Source organism: Podarcis filfolensis (genome assembly GCF_964270895.1).
Source record: "Podarcis filfolensis genome assembly, chromosome: 3".
In the NCBI taxonomy this organism is placed as follows: domain Eukaryota; kingdom Metazoa; phylum Chordata; class Lepidosauria; order Squamata; family Lacertidae; genus Podarcis; species Podarcis filfolensis.
In genome coordinates, this window is record NC_139606.1 from 10,439,252 (window position 1) to 10,457,672 (window position 18,421).

Genomic DNA, 18,421 nt, shown 5'->3' on the forward strand with positions numbered 1-18,421 from the left:
AAGAGGCAGCCAGGAATGCAGGCAACAGCTTTCCCCATGGTCGTTCGTTTCCCTGTAACACGCATTCAGAGACATACCAAGAAGCTCTGACTACAACCACTGGGATATTCAAATAGACAGATGTGCAAATGTTTCTGCAACACTTACTATTTCATTTCATCCTAAAATAAAAATGCAGGCAGCCTGTGTAAAACATAGGAAGATGGGCAAGACCAATGACTTAGCCAGCTTTCAATCAAATGGTTAGATCCTGCCATTTGGCAACATCCGTTTTATGCGGAAAACATAACCAAAACATTTTGTACGACTTCTGAATCAAAAAGTAACAAAGTCAGACAACTGCAAAGAAGTGGGCAAATTCTGATACAAATATTTTTAAAGATTGTTCCGTGTTTGCTGCTGTTTTAAAGGAGGTTTGCCTAGAAAATTACAATTGTTCAGTAAGCATGAGAGATTTCATTTGTAATTCAAAACACCCCGGTTATTTGTTTTTCCTCAAAATATAAAGGTAAGCCATGCTTTATAAATATGCAACAAAGTTTCAAATAAGATGCAAACACCAGCATCCTAATGTTTTCATTTAATTACCCCTGAAACGCATTCTATTTAATATTCATTACTCAAAAGCCAATTTAAAAGGGAAAGAGGTGATGGTACTTATTCAGAAAGACATGCTTTCATTCACTGCAATAGTTATCTAATATACGGAAGTTAATAAAGCAGATTAATCTACAAGTCCCTTTAAGCCATCACTGAGTTTAGAACAACTGCCTCTTTGACCTTTAACCCTCCTGCTGTGAACCAGTAGCAGGTGCCAGCTGCGCTAAAACGATGGCTGACGTGTTTGAACGCAAAGCCTTTTCTTACTTTGCCTCTGACCAGCAGCTGACCCTGTAGGAGCAATTGTTTCATCTGTTGGCCTAAAGGGTACATAAACCAGAAACGGATAAACAAAAAGCATATATACACCAGCTGCCTAGCCTTAGGGTACACCTCTACCATCAACACCTCTAGCAATTTTTTCTGAAAGCCAAATTGCAGCCTTTTTGTCTCCATCCATGGACTAGGCGATACTTGTTACTTTACGAAGCTAAACTTCCATGCACACCAAAGTAGCACACTGTATTGTTAAGTGCTTAAAAAGCTTTGTGATCAGGGAAGTCATTCTTGCTCGATTTGACTGTTTTGTTTTACAAAGAGATTGCACTCTTAAAGTACAACTGCTTTGAAGAACTATAAAGTAGCAAGCTTCGGATTAAAAGCGGAAAAGTTATGCAAGATGCAAAACGATGGACTAAAGGTTTAGTGGGGTCCCCTCCTCCATTTTATAATTTTACACAGAAAATTGTAAGCACAGCATTCTGTACAGGTGGAATTATACCTGCATTGTGCTTTTATCAAAGCTGCTGACACCGTCACACCATTATGAAATATTGTTTTGCTTATTGAATTACCCTGCCTTAAGATGAGAAGGCAATTATTTTGTTGATAAAAGTTACACGAGCACAAAGGCAGAGTAATTAATAAATGTATTATATGTCTGACAGAATAAAAAGTTAATATATTTTAAGGCACATCCAGTTCCTCCCCCCAAATTCATGAAATTATTTATATTAAACTATCAATCAATGCTGAAATGCCTAAATTTATGTCAATAGTTCAATAAGTGGCTTTGAGATTGAATTTTGGCTCATTCAATAAAGTATCTTTTCCTGTTCCTTAACCACCCACATCTCTGCTGATTTGGTCTACAGCTGTTATATTTCTTTCAATTAAGAAAAAGTTATGATGCTTATTGGATCATATCCTTAAAATATGCTAAAATCCTGAATCCAGATATGAGTGGTTGCCCATTGTTTGGGGCCTGAGGGTACGTTTAATTTTGACAGAGTGAGATGGGGGCATCGCCCCCTCCGGTTGCTTTTTTCCTCCCTCCCCTGGGTTACACTCCCCTCCCTTGAGAAAGAGAAAAGGCACACACACATTTGTTTAAACAAATCCTCTTCTTGTGTTATAGCCACTCCACCCCACACTTCATAGTAAGGCTATAGTCTTGTCCACATAGTATTCTACTTGCTATAAAAATGACTGAGATGCCACCTGAAAAGGTAGAATCAAAAAGGTAACGTGCTATACAGTGCTGAGAACATTCATCCAAACGTGAACAGGGGTGATCAGACTTTTGCTTTTTTACTTATTGTGAAAAACACTAGCATGAAACATTAAGGCATTTTATTAATGGCGTATTTTACCCCGATCCCCCTGTGAAGCAGACTAATTTTAAATCCTTTTCTAAACTACTAGGCACGCTGCTGCTTCTCCCACTGCTTAATATCAAGAAAAGCAATCAGAATTTTAAATATGAAGAAGGTACCGCAAAGTATGTCAAAGCACTGAATATCTACTGCAAGTTACACATGGGCTCCCCATAGGAAGGACAGACTATTCCCTCTAGGGGCTGTGGTTAACTTCGGGGTGAACAACATAACCAGCACTGAAGAACGGAAACTTCTATTGATTTATGAACTGCAGAAAACGTATTAACATAACTTCTATTTACGTTGGAGCAAGTTGTTAAGTTACAGCTTATGTATGCGATTCAAACATTAGTTAATTAAATGCAACACTTTAAAAAAACAGTTGGGGAAGGGTGTTGGCTTTGTTTAATCTTAGCAAGGACGGAATAGCTGCATTTGTAATTTGTAGTAAAAGAAAAAGCAAGCACACAGATATTTAAAGAGGATGCATTTTACTACGTTGAACAAGACTGTATTAAAGCTTAGAAGTGATACTGGTTAGGAATATAAAACAACACCCAATCATATAATAAAAAAAGAAATTATGCATAATTGGGCTTCTTACATTCCACGTTTCTAGAGCAGTTTCACTTATGTGAGCAAGGGCAACTCCATTTGCATTCTACACAAATTTCTATTTCATTTCTTCAGCAGGCAAGATCAGGCAACTGAGAGAGCTAAAACCTCTTAAAGATCATTGCTCCAGGTCTAAACTATCTGATATACACTCACAGAAGTAGTTTTCATTCTGAGACATAATTAAATAAATGCCTTTCACTGAACTTCTAATACTCTTAATAAGACTATATGTTTTAAATGCCTCTGACTATATCCACAATATTATTATTCCTACCCCTCAAGGCTTTAGCAGAGGTCCTGTTTATTGTATAACCCAATCAAGCCAAGCAGTGAAGCACTTGGATAGCCTGCTCTTTGCTATGTGTTCAGATGTTTTATGAAGTTATGAGGCCTTTATCTCACAGGGCCAACATATATTTGAATCTTAACATATGCATGTGGTTTCAGATGGATAAGCAGATGGCATGCTTTACTACGTTATACGTACGCTTACAATAATCTGAATAGTTTTACAATGGTCTTTCATCCTCTAATCTTCCCTCTCTCATATCCCTGCTGCCAGCACAGCACATCCTCCTCATCTATTACTTCTTTAATATCCCAGTAGTCAGGAGGACAGCAAAACAGCAGTGCAGTGCTATGGTGGTCAGCTGAAATTGTTCTCATGGTTCTAAAGAATAAGACCACTCTTTCCTCTGGCTCTTTATGTCATGAGAAAAGACATGTAGCCCCCCTAACTCTAGGCTGCCATTTGCCTTGTGTCTGTGCACCATGTCATGTGATCAATTACGAAGAGCAGGGCTTACTTGCCCCCCCAAAAGAATATTTTATTCAAGTTGGCACCCCTGGGTGGTATGGTTGATATGGCATAGGAACTGGTCAATGCCAGCTGAAAAAAGGAGCAGTTTGTTTAGATTCGAATCAACTGGCATCCATTCTATGGGTTCAGCAAATAGCATCTCTCGTTAAACAGAACCAGAATGTTGGAAGGGACCTTAAATGTCGTCTAATCCAGGAAAGCCACTGTCGTGCTATAGCTGGTTAAAATGTATTTCCATTTCTTCAGTAACAAGATAACTTTCTTTTACCTATCTATTTGACACTTGTGCAGATATGCACCCGTATTTAGGGATGCTCCTTTCGTTATTTTAAAAGAAACACAATATAAACAGTGCTTCTGCCAGAACAGAGGAACAGGGGAAAATATTCTGTTACATTGCATCACTTTAAAGAACTGACAAGCCTCTTTAAGCTCACAGCACAATTAGTCATTAGGGCCTAGTTTTCTAGCACTGTTAAGCAATTTGTAATAACCCCCTTCCTTTTAATAGGGTTAGGCATTACTTACAAGACACAGCTGTCTAGAAAACTGAAACCTCTAGTTGTGAAGCAACAGTCTTGTTCATTAGCCGCCATGATAGTCAAATCAGCTCTAAAGCCAGGGTTTAATGGCCTGCCGATGAATAATCAATGGCTCACTTTTCATCTGAGTGTGAAAATGAGAATAATCTAATTCATTGTCCCTCTGGTAAGATTCAAGTCCTTGGGTTCTGTTTCTATTCAGGGCTGATTTATAACCCAATGGAAACCTGATGTAAACATATAATCAATGAGTCCCATCATTGCTGATAACCGCCCCCAACTGGCTCACTCCCTCATCTCAAAAAGCCATCCCTTTAGGCTATTAGCTCCGTCCAGCTAACTCTTTCTACTATCCCTGCCTGCTGCTTTTACCTTGGCCATTCGTTTAGACCAGCAGAGTCAGAAGTAATTTTATACGCAGCAGAGAGCGGGTGGAATTGATTTTTCACTCAGCACTCAGTTCCCATCTGAATAATTATCAATTTTACTGCCTCATAAAGGGGAGAGTCAAAATTTCAAATCAATTCAAAAGAGCTTCTGAGACTAGAGAAACTGTGCGCAAGGAGAAAGGTCAAAGTTGGTAGTGACCTCGGGAGATGATGTCAGGTATTAGTACACTGAATGGTTGACATCAGAAGCACTCAATACGGTATGACTCGTCCTAATGCAAATCATATTTATGCTGACTACTGGAGACCAGTCATTAATATTTAAAAGAGTACCTGAAAGCCTACATTCAGACGAACTATAATGTATTCGACAAACTGCGAAGCTAATAAAGACAGATCGCTGCTTATTCATAGGATATAAATTTCAGGATTGCCAAGCGTCATTAACACAAAATACGGCGTTAAGGTCATAAGGAAGGCAAACGTATGAAAATCCTGATTTGAGGTCAGTATGCTATTATTTCTGATCCTACAGTTGTATTTATAGAGCAGGAACTACTGTACACAGTGACAGGTGAGTACGGAATACACCGCCAAGTTCTAATCAATTTCTGCTTTGGATTGGCTTCTGCAGGAAGTCGTAGCGAGAGGGAATGATGGCAATGAATCACATGCCGATAATAATGCCAGTCAAATACATGCCTAAATAATATGCTGTGTACCAGTTCCTTATTTGCCTTTATTTGGAAACAAAGATAACCCAATGCAATCGGAACAATAAATAACAATGATAAATCTTGTAAACTTAAATAGCAACCACCATTTCTGTTACCTAACCATCAGTACAATCTCCAGGTCACTAAAGATCTTCCACTGATGTCACTCTGTCCTGATTACAGCCATAAATCCAAGCAGTTACATGGTATTTAGTTAACAATCTGTTCTTAAAATGCCCACCAGTCTGCCATTTGGGATTAAATCATTCACCAAAGACAAAACTGACTATGAAACTGTCAAAATCCATCGTTCCTTGCAACAATAGTGCATCCCATAATAATAGAAACAGAAGCACAACACCTCTCTGTATAGTCTTCAGATCATGAAATTTTTATTACTCGATTTGCCTTGAAAAGACAAACGACAATCAATTGCTTAGCTGAATATCATATGAGCGTCTAGTTATTTTTTTATTTAGAACTACTGTATTCCATCTGCTTATCTCTGAGGTGACTCAGATAAAAGATTAAATACTAATACAAAATACAATATACTAAGATACTAAGTAAAATCCATCTAATATACAAGGAAAAAGAAAAGTCAGAAGAGTAAGTGTACTTACTAAAAGCTGGTACAATTAATATATATGTTGAAGACTCAAGTACATTAAAAAGCCTTCACCAGACACCTAAAAGACATTTAAGTAGGTACTAGGCAAAAAATGTTTAGGGAGAAAGTTCCAAAGTCAAACTGCCACACTTTTTTCAAAAAAAGGGCCCTGCATCAAACTTCCAAAGGTGGAGGCAACTGGATCAAGGCCTCAGTTGATAATCTAAGCAAACAGGAACATCCATGTAAGAGAAGATTGTTGCCCTGAGGCTGTTTAGGGCTTCATACACTAAAATGCACTTTGAACTGCATCCAAAAGCATACTAGAAGCCAGCAAAGTTATTTTGGTTCCAGCAAAAACATATTCAGCACAGCAGTTTCCAATCGGTAACCTGGTCACTGAACCTGTTCAAGTTTCTGAAAACTCTTACACAGGCAGCCTAATGTATAGCCACAGTGCAGATAGCTAATGTGAGATGTCAACAAGGCATGGATAAATGTGGCAAGATTTTAGTTATCAAGGAGAGGCTGCAGCTAGCACGCCAACTGAAGGCAGAAAGCTTTCCACACTATAGACTTCATTTGGGTGTCTATAAGCAAGGCTTGACCTAAAAAACACCACCAAATTATCTGAAGGGAAACTGCAATTTCATCAAGAACAGGCCAAATATTAACGCACTACCCAACCATACCATCTATGAACATTCTGCAGTCTTGTCTGTTGAGATTTAATTTATCAGCATTTATTGAGATACCTACATCTATTCTTGTCCCAGGCATTCACCACTATATTTGGATTGGCAGAAGGAGGGATAACTCTCCAGATGGTTTCACTAAACAGGATGTAAGGCAAAATTGATTACTAGGGAGCCAAATGTGCTCTAGTTAGAGGGACAGCATGCCAACAAGTGATCAACACTATATTTCAGAGGTCAACCAGGACTCCCGTAGGTGCAGTGGCGTAGCGTGGGGGGTGCAGGGGGGGCGGGCCGCACCGGGCGCAACATCTGGGGTTAGGGCAAATCCATGGGTTAGGGGGCGCAAATCCACGGGTTAGGGGGCGCAAATTACTTGCCTTGCCCCGGGTGCTGACAACCCACGCTACGCCACTGCGTAGGTGTGTCAGCAACATCAAGCTATAAACTCCCATAGTACCAGACCATTGGCCATGCTGGCTGGGAATGACAGAACTTGAGATTCTGAAACATCTCGAGGGTATCAGGCTCAGGAAAACTGGTATACAGGATTCCAAATCTGGCCACACATTCGGAAAGGTACCACAAAGAGATCAACTTATTTTCAACCCCAACTTTCCAATACTTTCCAATAATGAGTTAATATTTTTCACTGCTGTTGCATCCCAGGTTGCAATGCTTTTCACTGAGCTATCCACAATGGCCCCAAGATTTCTTTCCTGAATACTCAACCACTGAAGACTCCCTTAGTGCATTATAGAAGCTTCTGAACTTCTATAATAAAATCAGTTCACATGCGTGCTGCTTGGTCATGTCGGGTTTTTGGCAAAGTGCCTTTTGCTTTCCGGCAGAGATGCACTGACACTGGAAATTCAGTGTGGAAGGAGGTTGTGGTGGAATAGGTCTCTTGTGTGCAGATGACCCCAGCATCTCCCACAGTGGTCAAAGGTATCCACTCATTTGTAAGGTAGTTGATACTGGGCCAATGAGGAAGACTATTGTGATTGTTGACAGAGAGGTCATCAGCGCCTGGAGTTAAGAACATGATCTCCCCATGACTACTGTATCACTAGAGGCTTTTTCTAAACTTCCAAAACAAAAACACCAGCAATTTTTTAAAAAGTCTCATCTATTAACTGATAAACTGAACTACCCTTGTAAACTTGCTTTATAAGAAAGAAGAGGAGCTACAACAGCAGCGCAGATGTTATTTGCCCAAAGATGGAAGGCAGACAAAGTACCTACAAGAGAAGAACGGCTAACAAAGATGATGGACTATGGCGAAATGGCGAAAATGACCAGGAAGATTTTATGGGAATGTTTAGGGATGCGGGGGATGATATATTGTCTAAGATATCCTATCCCAACTTGTCTTTACAAGTTCAACAAAATCAGCAGAGTTAACCTTCCCCCTTTTTTTAAACACACGCACAGCAGATAGCTTGCTCAGACTCGTTAGAGTCTCTGTAAATATTTCCTGGTATTTTCCCCGTTTAATCCCTCCTAAAATAAGATGCTACGCAGTCTTCTGTAAAGTATAAAATGTTTACTCACAAGTAATCATCTGTTCACACAAAGGTTCCCAGAAGGCAGACTTAAAAGGTTACAACATAGTTTAAATGTGGTGACTATCTCCATATGGGAGAAAGGACCCCTTTTCTTCTCTTGGCCTGGAGCCAGGGGTGCATTTTAGTAGTGCTGTTGTTAAGATGGCATCGATAAGAGGTAAGAGAGACAAGAAGAGACAAGATGGTCGCCAGCCTGTAGGTTCGGGATCATTCCACTTCAGGAGAGGCCACGGCCATCTCAAGTTACACATAGGAAGTTTTGTCTCAGTCCTGGAAAGCAGGAAGTTCCGGCTGGAGGACTGAAGAAGAGTTTGGATTTGATATCCCGCTTTATCACTACCCAAAGGAGTCTCCAAGCGGCTAACATTCTCCTTTCCCTTCCTCCCCCACAACAAACACTCTGTGAGGTGAGTGGGGCTGAGAGACTTCAAAGAAGTGTGACTGGCCCAAGGACACCCAGCAGCTGCATGTGGAGGAGCGGAGATGCGAACCCGGTTCACCAGATTACGAGAATACCGCTCTTAAACACTACACCACACTGTCTACTCTAGCAATGTTGTGTTTGACTGCACCTGATTCTTACATCCCACATATTTATTATCAAGAGGATAATAAATTTAATAAAGAATGGGGGAAATTTATGTTACTTCAAAGAACACTGTAAACAATTAAAAACGTTGGCAGGATTCTAAAAAAACACTTGCAATGTAGCGAGAACTATGGTGAAAATTGAGGGTTAAGAAAATATGGAGAACATTATATGATGCAGTTAGAAAAGAATAACTTTGGAAACCATAGAGGAGTGGAGGGAAGTTCAGGGACTCAGAGAATCCTATGTGTACATGATTAGGATTTACTTGTGATGATAACTGTTAAAGGCAAAAATGAATATTTTTTCAAAGAAAGAAAGAAGAGGAGAGAACACCTTTGCTCACAACGATAACAAAAATGGAGGAAAGCTGCACAATGCTACGGAGCTTACCTGCTGCAATACCTCTGAGTTCTGCTGCATGAAGTGCAGTAATCTTTGCCCATCTTGAGAAGTCTCTCTACATCTCAGAGGTTTCTTGCCTTCTTTTGCTATGTGCTTAAAGAGGTAGGTGACAATGTAGTCTAAACTTGCACAGCAGCTGGAGGAGACAATCGTATCTGCACACGGCAAATGAAATAAAATGTAATTAATTAGGAGATAGTTCTAATAGTAACATCCTAGATGAGAAAGAGAAATCACAATATTACAGTGAGATGAGGTATCTGGATGAAAATGTTTCACCGCACCGTTGCTCTTCTTCGGTAGGTTTAACATATTCAAAGTAGATTTCAGTGCAACAGGCCCTCTTCTCTCACTCTAAACCGCACAGGGGGACTCCTAAACCCCACTGGTATTCTGCCTAGCGGTAAGCACTCCTGCTGGGTGTTCCAAATTGCAGGATTCCAGCTGCTTCCTTATTGCTATGAAATTATGAAATCTGAAGAGTTTGTACTTGGGGGATAAGAGCAAATGTTTTCATTCTCCTGCTTTAAAATCCTAACTGAAGAGCCAGTATCACAATTCGCCTGAAAATGAATGCACAGGTTGAACATGTAATCCAAGGGTCTTTTATTATTAAATATTCAGGATATTGTAGGGACGTGGGTGGCGCTGTGGTCTAAACCACTAAGCCTCTTGGGCTTGCCGATCCAAAGGTCAGCGGTTCAAATCTGCGCAACAGTGGTGAGTTCCCATTGCTCTGTCCCAGCTCCTGCCAACCTAGCAGTTCAAAAGCACACCAGTGCAAGTAGATAAATAGGTACTGCTCCGGCGGGAAGGTAAACAGCGTTTCTGTGCGCTCTAGTTTCTGTCACGGTGTTCCGTTGCTGGCTCCCTCAGCCTGAAAGCGAGATGAGCACCGCATCCCATAGTCACCTTTGACTGGACTTAACCATCCAGTGGTCCTTCACCTTTACCTTATTTAGGATATTATTAAGAATTTGGAAAAATGACACAAACTTGCCAGCTATCAAAAATATTAAAAATTGTATTTCGATAGAACATTAAACCTTAGGATGACAATAATACTGAGGTATGGAATGAGAAATGACAGAAGTAAATGGCTGTTTGGATATTTTTATTGCAATCAGAATAATGATAAGTGCCATTGCACAATTTCTACCAGAGGTTTTGGGCTATGAACTTGATAATGCAATAGCTGATAAGAGAAAGTAGAGCAAAGGATAACGGCTCATCCTTATGTGCAGGATTTAAACTGAAGGAAACTTGTCAGAAGACCAAAACCGAACCATATCTGATGCAACATTAATGTGTCCATCTGACTCATGTATGCTCCCCCCCCCCCGCTTGAAGGACAGGCGTCGTTTGTCTTCCTCACCTCAGTTCCTTTATTTACACCTCTCTTTTGCACGGACACCCCATTCAATGCAATACTTTTAACAGCAGAATACCTTCGTATGCTCAATAATCAACCGATTCCCAAATCCATATGTTTGTTGTTGCTGTTTAGTCATTTAGTCGTGTCCGACTCTTCGTGACCCCATGGACCAGAGCACGTCAGGCACTCCTGTCTTCCACTGCCTCCCGCAGTTTGGTCAAACTCATGCTAGCAGCTTTGAGAACACTGTCCAACCATCTCGTCCTCTGTCGTCCCCTTCTCCTTGTGCCCTCCATCTTTCCCAACATCAGGGTCTTTTCCAGGGAGTCTTCTCTTCTCATGAGGTGGCCAAAGTATTGGAGCCTCAGCTTCAGGATCTGTCCTTCCAGTGAGCACTCAGGGCTGATTTCCTTAAGATTGGAGAGGTTTGATCTTCTTGCAGTCCATGGGACTCTCAAGAGTCTCCTCCAGCACCAGAATTCAAAAGCATCAATTCTTCGGCAATCAGCCTTCTTTATGGTCCAGCTCTCACTTCCATACATCACTACTGGGAAAACCATAGCTTTAACAATATGGACCTTTGTCGGCAAGGTGATTTCTCTGCTTTCTAAGATGGTGTCTAGGTTTGTCATTGCTTTTCTCCCAAGAAGCAGGCATCTTTTAATTTTGGACTGCTGTCACCATCTGCAGTGATCATGGAGCCCAAGAAAGTAAAATCTCTTACTGCCTCCATTTCTTCCCCTTCTATTTGCCAGTAGGTGATGGGACCAGTGGCCATGATCTTTGTTTTTTTGATGTTGAGCTTCAGACCATATTTTGCACTCTCCTCTTTCACCCTCACTAAAAGGTTCTTTAATTCCTCCTCACTTTCTGCCATCAAGGTTGTGTCATCTGCATATCTGAGGTTGTTGATATTTCTTCCGGCAATCTTAATTCGGGCTTGGGATTCATCCAGTCCAGCCTTTCACATGATGAATTCTGCATATAAGTTAAATAAGCAGCGAGACAATATACAGCCTTGTTGTACTCCTTTCCCAATTTTGAACCAATCAGTTGTTCCACATCCAGTTCTAACTGTAGCTTCTTCTCCCACATAGAGATTTCTCAGGAGACAGATGAGGTGATCAGGCACTCCCATTTGTTTAAGAACCTGACATAGTTTGCTGTGGTCGACACAGTCAAAGGCTTTTGCATAGTCAATGAAGCAGAAGTAGATGTCTTTCTGGAACTCTCTAGCTTTCTCCATAATCCAGCGCATGTTTGCAATTTGGTCTTTGGTTCCTCTGCCCCTTCAAAATCCAGCTTGCACTTCTGGGAGTTCTCGGTCCACATACTGCTTAAGCCTGCCTTGTAGAATTTTAAGCATACTCTTGCTAGCGTGTGAAATAAGTGCAATTGTGCGGTAGTTGGAGCAGTCTTTGGCACTGCCCTTCTTTGGGATTGGGATGTAGACTGATTACTGATGCAATAACTTTGCCTACTCTTTGGAGAATGTTCATTGTATTTACATTAACTAGAATTATCTGCTCAGCTTGTAATGTGGATAAAAATATTCATGTTGCCATTATATCATCATAACCTTACTCCAACACATGCTGCCTCAGTTCAATGAAAACAGAGTCTGTTTGCTTATATGCATTAGCATATGGCAACAATAGATTGGTTATTTTCTATCTGTGCCCTGTTTATAAATGTAGGCAATCTTATCTAGTTTCTCATTACTGGGTTATTTGGTCTTCTTTTCCCACATCATAGTTTTTTCTAGCATTACTCTGTATCCAAGTGCAGCTTCTGTTTCAGTTCTAACGGCAGTCACGCTTTAAGCTACTGCAGATAATTTGTCTCCCTTTTTGTTCAAAGAAGGAGAAAATGGAACGGAGGCTGGTATAAGAAACGATCAGATTCTTAGGAGATTGCCTGCATTTGGGGATTCAACCTGCTCCCAAGTGAGGACAAGTGACTCTAAGGGTTGCAAATCTAGGTCACCATGGAATTGGTTTTGATTGCCTAGCTTTTGGATGGGTGCACGAATTAAATTGTTAAAATATTCATTTGGAAGAGAAAGAGAAGGTGTATGATAGACTCAATTAAGTGTATCCCCCTAAACTGTGATGAGTGGAAACCTGCCAATATTGCAGTGAGCATTTGAGAACTTCTCTCTAGACGCCAGATTGTTGATCTGTGCCAGTTCTGCTTCATAAACGTTGTTTTCAAGTTTACTTGTATTTGAACATCATTGCAATATATTTTTTCCTAAGCTAAGTTCTCCTGAGGTCTTAGAAAGGATTTTGCAGACAATATAGCCGCAATTAGTCTCAAGACTCTCTTAATCTTACCAAGTATGAAACATTCCTGTGAATTTCTGATAATCCCCATTTCTACTGGCTTCAAATGGAGGTGAACTTTCGTATCTCTTTCCCAGAGAGTTTCTTTATTTGTAGAATCTACCCAATCTATCTATTATCCATCTCTCATAATAATGCCTCATCCATTCACCATGCTGCTGAGGTTGTCATACATGGTTATCTCATTTTATCATCTCACCAGCATGTAAGTATTAAATCTAACACAGAGAAATCAGACATCCTTACACATCAAGTCATACAGCATTCACTACATTAAGTGCAGGACCAAAGCTTAAGATCAAGATATTTTAAATTCCAAAATGGATGAAAATACAGAACCAAGCAATTCCTTCTCCCAAGGCATGGCAGTCTGAGCTCTGTAGTTCAACAGGAGGTATTACGAGGACTTGTGATCTCAGGGCTACTTGATATACAGGTGAAACTCAAAAAATTAGACTACCGTGGAAAAGTTCATTTATTTCAGTAATTCAACTTAAAAGGTGAAACTAATATATGAGATGGACTCATGACATGCAAAGTGAGGTATGTCAAGCCTTTATTTGTTATAATTGTGATGATTATGGCGTACAGCTGGGGGCCACTAGGGGCGCATCGGAAGATGGCTGACAATAACATCTCTCCGACCCACACGAGGTAATTAGGAGGCTGTGATGGGAGTAAATAGCCTCCTTACACCCCCAAGGGTGTGTGGGGGGGGCTGCCCTTGCCTGCTGTGCCCGATACCACCCCCCGAATTTGTGGGGATGGGGGCACCAGGCAGAAAGCCCTCCTGTGGATTTCGGCGCTCCTGGACGCTGTCTCTGATCCGCGCCTCTAGTTTGCAGCAACTTCAAAAGAAACAATTAGGTGGAAGCGAATGCACATATTTCAAGGATGAAGAGGGAGTAAAGACTGCTAACTGAAGAGATCTCTGATAAACAAGACGGGTCGGAGGAACAAGAATAAATCATGAGAAGACCCACCAAGGCTCGGTATGGCAAAGGGACTGGATGGGGGAGGGGGAAAAAACTTTCCTTTCTTTTCTCTATGTGATTAACCAAGAATCCCCCCCCCCACAAGTCACAAGTTAGTAATGCCGTTTAAATGACTTAAGCTGTGGATTTATGACTGTGTGGAGATAATTTACTAACCAAAGCATGTTTCAAGAAGATTGTGGCAACTATAAGAGCTTTGGAATGACGCAGTAAAAAATACCGTCGCCATGTTGGCAAGTTCTGTCGGAGGACTTAAGTCTGGGAGGAGGAACAGAGCTGTTTTTATATTGTGGGTGAGACTCCTCAGAGGGACTTAAGAGCGACAGATCTGCGAGATTAACGATGGAAAGAGTGATGTTATTTATGAGAGCGATGATATATGAAAACCATCTTGATATGAGGACTGGACGAACGGAAAATTCACACAGGATTATAATTGGTGTTTGCCTGCTTAAGGAGATTATCAGAAGAGATCATAAAGAAAAGAAGAAAAAATATACGAATAAGATGAGATGTGGAAACAGCAAGATAAGACTGGATAGAATTATGAACATTATTTGGACTGATTTGTGGATATTAACGCAGTAGCAAGAAGATGATCAGAATCCCCCTTCGGAACTTGAAATATGGGTCCCCTCAACAAAAATTTAAAATTCGGCTTTGTAATTCGGAATTTATGTGATAATAATAATAATAATAATTTATTATTTATACCCCGCCCATCTGGCTGGGCCTCCCCAGCCACTCTGGGCAGCTTCCATAGAAACCAAAAATACAGTAAAATATCACACGTTAAAAACTTCCCTGAACAGGGCTGCCTTAAGATGTCTTCTGAATGTCAGGTAGTTGTTCATCGCTTTGACATCTGCTGGAAGGGCGTTCCACAGGGCGGGCACCACTACTGAGAAGGCCCTCTGCCTGGTTCCCTGTAGCTTTGCTTCTCGCAATGAGGGAACCGCCAGAAGGCCCTCGGCGCTCGACCTCAGCGTCCGGGCAGAACGATGGGGGTGGAGACGCTCCTTCAGGTATGATGTGATGTGATTTGATTTGATTGGTCGGTTAATAAAAATTATTTTAGAAAAAAAGATTATGGCGTACAGCTGATGAAAACTAGAACCCCTATAACAGGACGGGCAACTTCAGGCCCTCTGGGCTTCTCTGTCTGGTCCTTGGGGATTTTGCTGAAGTGGAACCCAAAGCAGGATCAATGTAGGGTAGGACTATGCAGTGTTACTGAGTACTTTGGGACAAAACAAACAAGCTTCAATTTGGGTCATGGGGGGTGGGGATTGGCTTTTCACTTCTGACATTGGAATCATTTGAACAGGTTGTGAAAAGTAGAATTTGAAAGATGTATGTAGATGACCAGTTACTACCCTACCCATTTGGGGTGGAGGAAAGCGGATTTCTCATCTACTCCACCATTTCCCCTTGTAATTCTATTTTTGATATCGTTTCCAAGGGCAGTATTGATTGTGACATAGAAGTGGAGGGAGGAGAAATCTTGATTGAGAACCTGACTGTTGCAAAACAACAAAGAGAGGAATGGACAGAACTGTAAACATCATATGGACAGAACTGTGAACATCAAAGCAGCAGCAATAAGAGATGATTGGATCTCTTTCTGAGCTCGAAGTATGGGTACCCCCAACAAAATTTAAAATTTGGCTTTGTAATTTGGAACTAATGTGATTTGATTGGTTTGTTAATAAAAATTATTTTAAAAAAAAGAAAAAGAGAACCTGACTGTTGCTTTGCGTTGAACTAAAGTCATTATTCAAACCAAAGGTCTGAGAGATATGTTCTGGTCTATGTGCATCGGATGTTAGGCATGCATGCCATTTTGAAATTCTACGCGTTCATACAAACATATAGTAAAACAGGCATGTAGATGGGTGGGGAGACCCATTCTTTCTCCCTGAAATGTGCAGGAATAAGATCAGGGGGAGGGTACTGTCCAAACTAAGGTGTTTTTTTAAATAAAAAAGCAAAAAGGGATGTAAGATTTCTAAATCATCTACGTAGAGTGCAGGTGGGCCTAAAAAAATAAAAATAAAATGTTAGGGCTTTCCTTATTTGAATGGAATAGTGGTTCCCTTATTGAAAAACAAAAACTCGGCTCACAAAGAAACGTGTGTTTTAAAAAGAAGAGGACAAGATTCTTCAAACAATGTTTAGTAAAGAAAAACACATTGCCTGGCCTAAAATCGGCTATGCGGTACAAAGGTTTGAGTGAAATCAACTACCAGGTTTTTAGCCCTCCTGATTAGACTGTATAAAGGTAATAACTGAACACAAATTCAGCCCTAGGTATTTAGTAGCTGCTGAATAACGAAGGGGATGAGGGCGGCTTATGTGAACAGTGTAGGATCAGGCCCATTATGTTTTCACTTCTAAAGGCTTCTGGCCTTGTAGCTGCATATGGAAGTAATGAACACTTTAAGAAATGTATTTGGAAATGCATATTTCATAAGCGAGTTTTGCAGTACTTTTAAACCAGTGCTTTGACTCTATTTGTTTTAAAATTGAATAACACAAAGTAAATCACTAACATCCATTTAGAAACCAGTAGCTGTTCTAAACATGCTGATACTGTACAAGCAGATATTTTATATTCCTCTGTAAGTGATCTTAGCAGCACAGTGGAGAGGTCTACCCTCTCATCTGCTCACGAGGATGCAATTTAAGTATTAAGAGCTACTTATATTTTCCCATAACTGTATATCAAAGATGCTTGTGGCACTCATTTTTCTTCTTATTGTAAGAGTGTAACAGAGGAGGATGTGATGCAAGACCCCCACGCTGATTTTAATGGACAAGCAGAATCATTTGTTGAACGCGAATGCAGTCCTTATTGCATTTTACTCAAGGCAGACAGACAAACAGCAGGCAGGCAAGTTAAAAGGGGAGGAGGAGGAATGACAATTGTTGCTCTGGTAAACAAAGAGAGAGAGGGGATGTGTCTGCAGCAGTGATACCATGAAACATCTGGCAGGCAACCTGGCTAATGAGAAAAGGGAATATGACATCTGTATTCAAGCCAACTTCCTATTACATTAGCACCAAGGTGCTGCTGCTATTTATTGTTACTCGAAAAGGCCCATTTGGCCCTCGCATTTTATGAATAAGCATAGATGGAAGAACTATTTTCAACACTTGACAGCATTACTGAACAGACCATAATCTAAGAGCTTTATTTCGTTTAAGATGAAGATAGCAGGAAGAGGTACAAGTGCAATGTTTGCAGTGCTCCTGGACTAGGTTCTTTTTACACCATACCTAAATGATCTCTTTTAAGGCAGTTTGAAAGTAAACAAATTAATCTATTTAACATCCAATTAAAATGGCAGGACACCAAAAAAAATGCCATGCTTTCATTTTAGTTAATGAATGGCAGTATGTTATCAATCACAGAAAAATTAGAAAAGCTTTACATGGCGATTAGGGAGAACATCATACAAGATACATTAAAAGGTTTCAGTCGGATGTGGAAAAGCCAGGCAAACACTTTAGAAAAGGGCTCTTGAAAGTGTTTATCTTTACTGTGAAGTCTATATGAGGGCTTCCATTACACATGATTTACAACCAGGGCATACCAAAGGAATAAATATTATTGCAGAGTATTGAATGTACTGTAAAGTGTGGGACTATGATGCACACAGTACTTCCATTCAGGATACTTGTATAAAACAAAAAAGTTTTAAGATGTGGGTTTTCACATCTTTTGCTCTACTATTTAATCCGCAATATATACCAAGCACTTCAATGACACAAGGCGGAAAGGGCTAGCACTTTAAACAAGCAAACAAATATGTCTTAGCAGATACTCTTCTGTTCTACTAAGCACAGGATATAGGTTGCTTACTCTAATGGTCTGATGTTAGCACATCCAAGGCCTAGTTTTGTATTTAACTGTTGGGTGGTATTTGCCCACTGCTTGTGCATGTCAAAATCATGGCTGCAGTTTTCAAAAAGAGTGCTTACGAGTTGGCCGGTGTTGCATTTGTGAATTTACCGACACGCTCTGTATTTCGTGTGTTTGCATTTGTGGTTTTTTTTTTTTATCATATTTATAAATTTTATTGATTTTCATCAAATTGTACATTTCATCCCGAATATAACAAATCATAGCTATTTTGGACTTCCTTCAGCGTCTCTGACAATCATCCATATTTATACCTTTAATACACATTCCCTTTTTTCGTATTGCCAATATTCCTCCTTATTCCTGATATTTCTAATAAACAATACTTATTTGTTTTTTACAGTGCCTCTTGAAATCCTGCTAGCGTTGTGTTAATACCACATGTATTTTTCAGATAGTCCACAAATTTTTCCCAGTCCTCAATAAACTTTGTGTTTGCATTTGTGTTTTAATGCTTTGTATGTCTGCTGTGTGGCGCTTTGGCCACAGCTCATTGCAGAAAAGCACCATACAATTAAACTCCCTCCATCAATCCATCAAACTGAGAGACAGTTGAATTTCCAGTATTCTG

General features: G+C 40.3%; 2 protein-coding genes across 5 annotated transcripts in view; both read right to left on the minus strand.

Moving 5' to 3' along the window:
* The window catches only part of FERMT1 (FERM domain containing kindlin 1), a 637,654-nt gene that overhangs the window by 56,067 nt on the left and 563,166 nt on the right, over positions 1-18,421 (minus strand). The window lies entirely within an intron of this gene.
* Positions 1-18,421, minus strand: part of RANBP17 (RAN binding protein 17) — a 182,175-nt gene that overhangs the window by 18,413 nt on the left and 145,341 nt on the right. For all 4 annotated transcript variants that reach the window (XM_083606421.1, XM_083606422.1, XM_083606420.1 and 1 more), the window contains exon 25: positions 9,199-9,365. In XM_083606421.1, the coding sequence (XP_083462547.1) occupies positions 9,199-9,365 (167 nt within the window). The remainder of the gene's footprint in view (positions 1-9,198; positions 9,366-18,421) is intronic.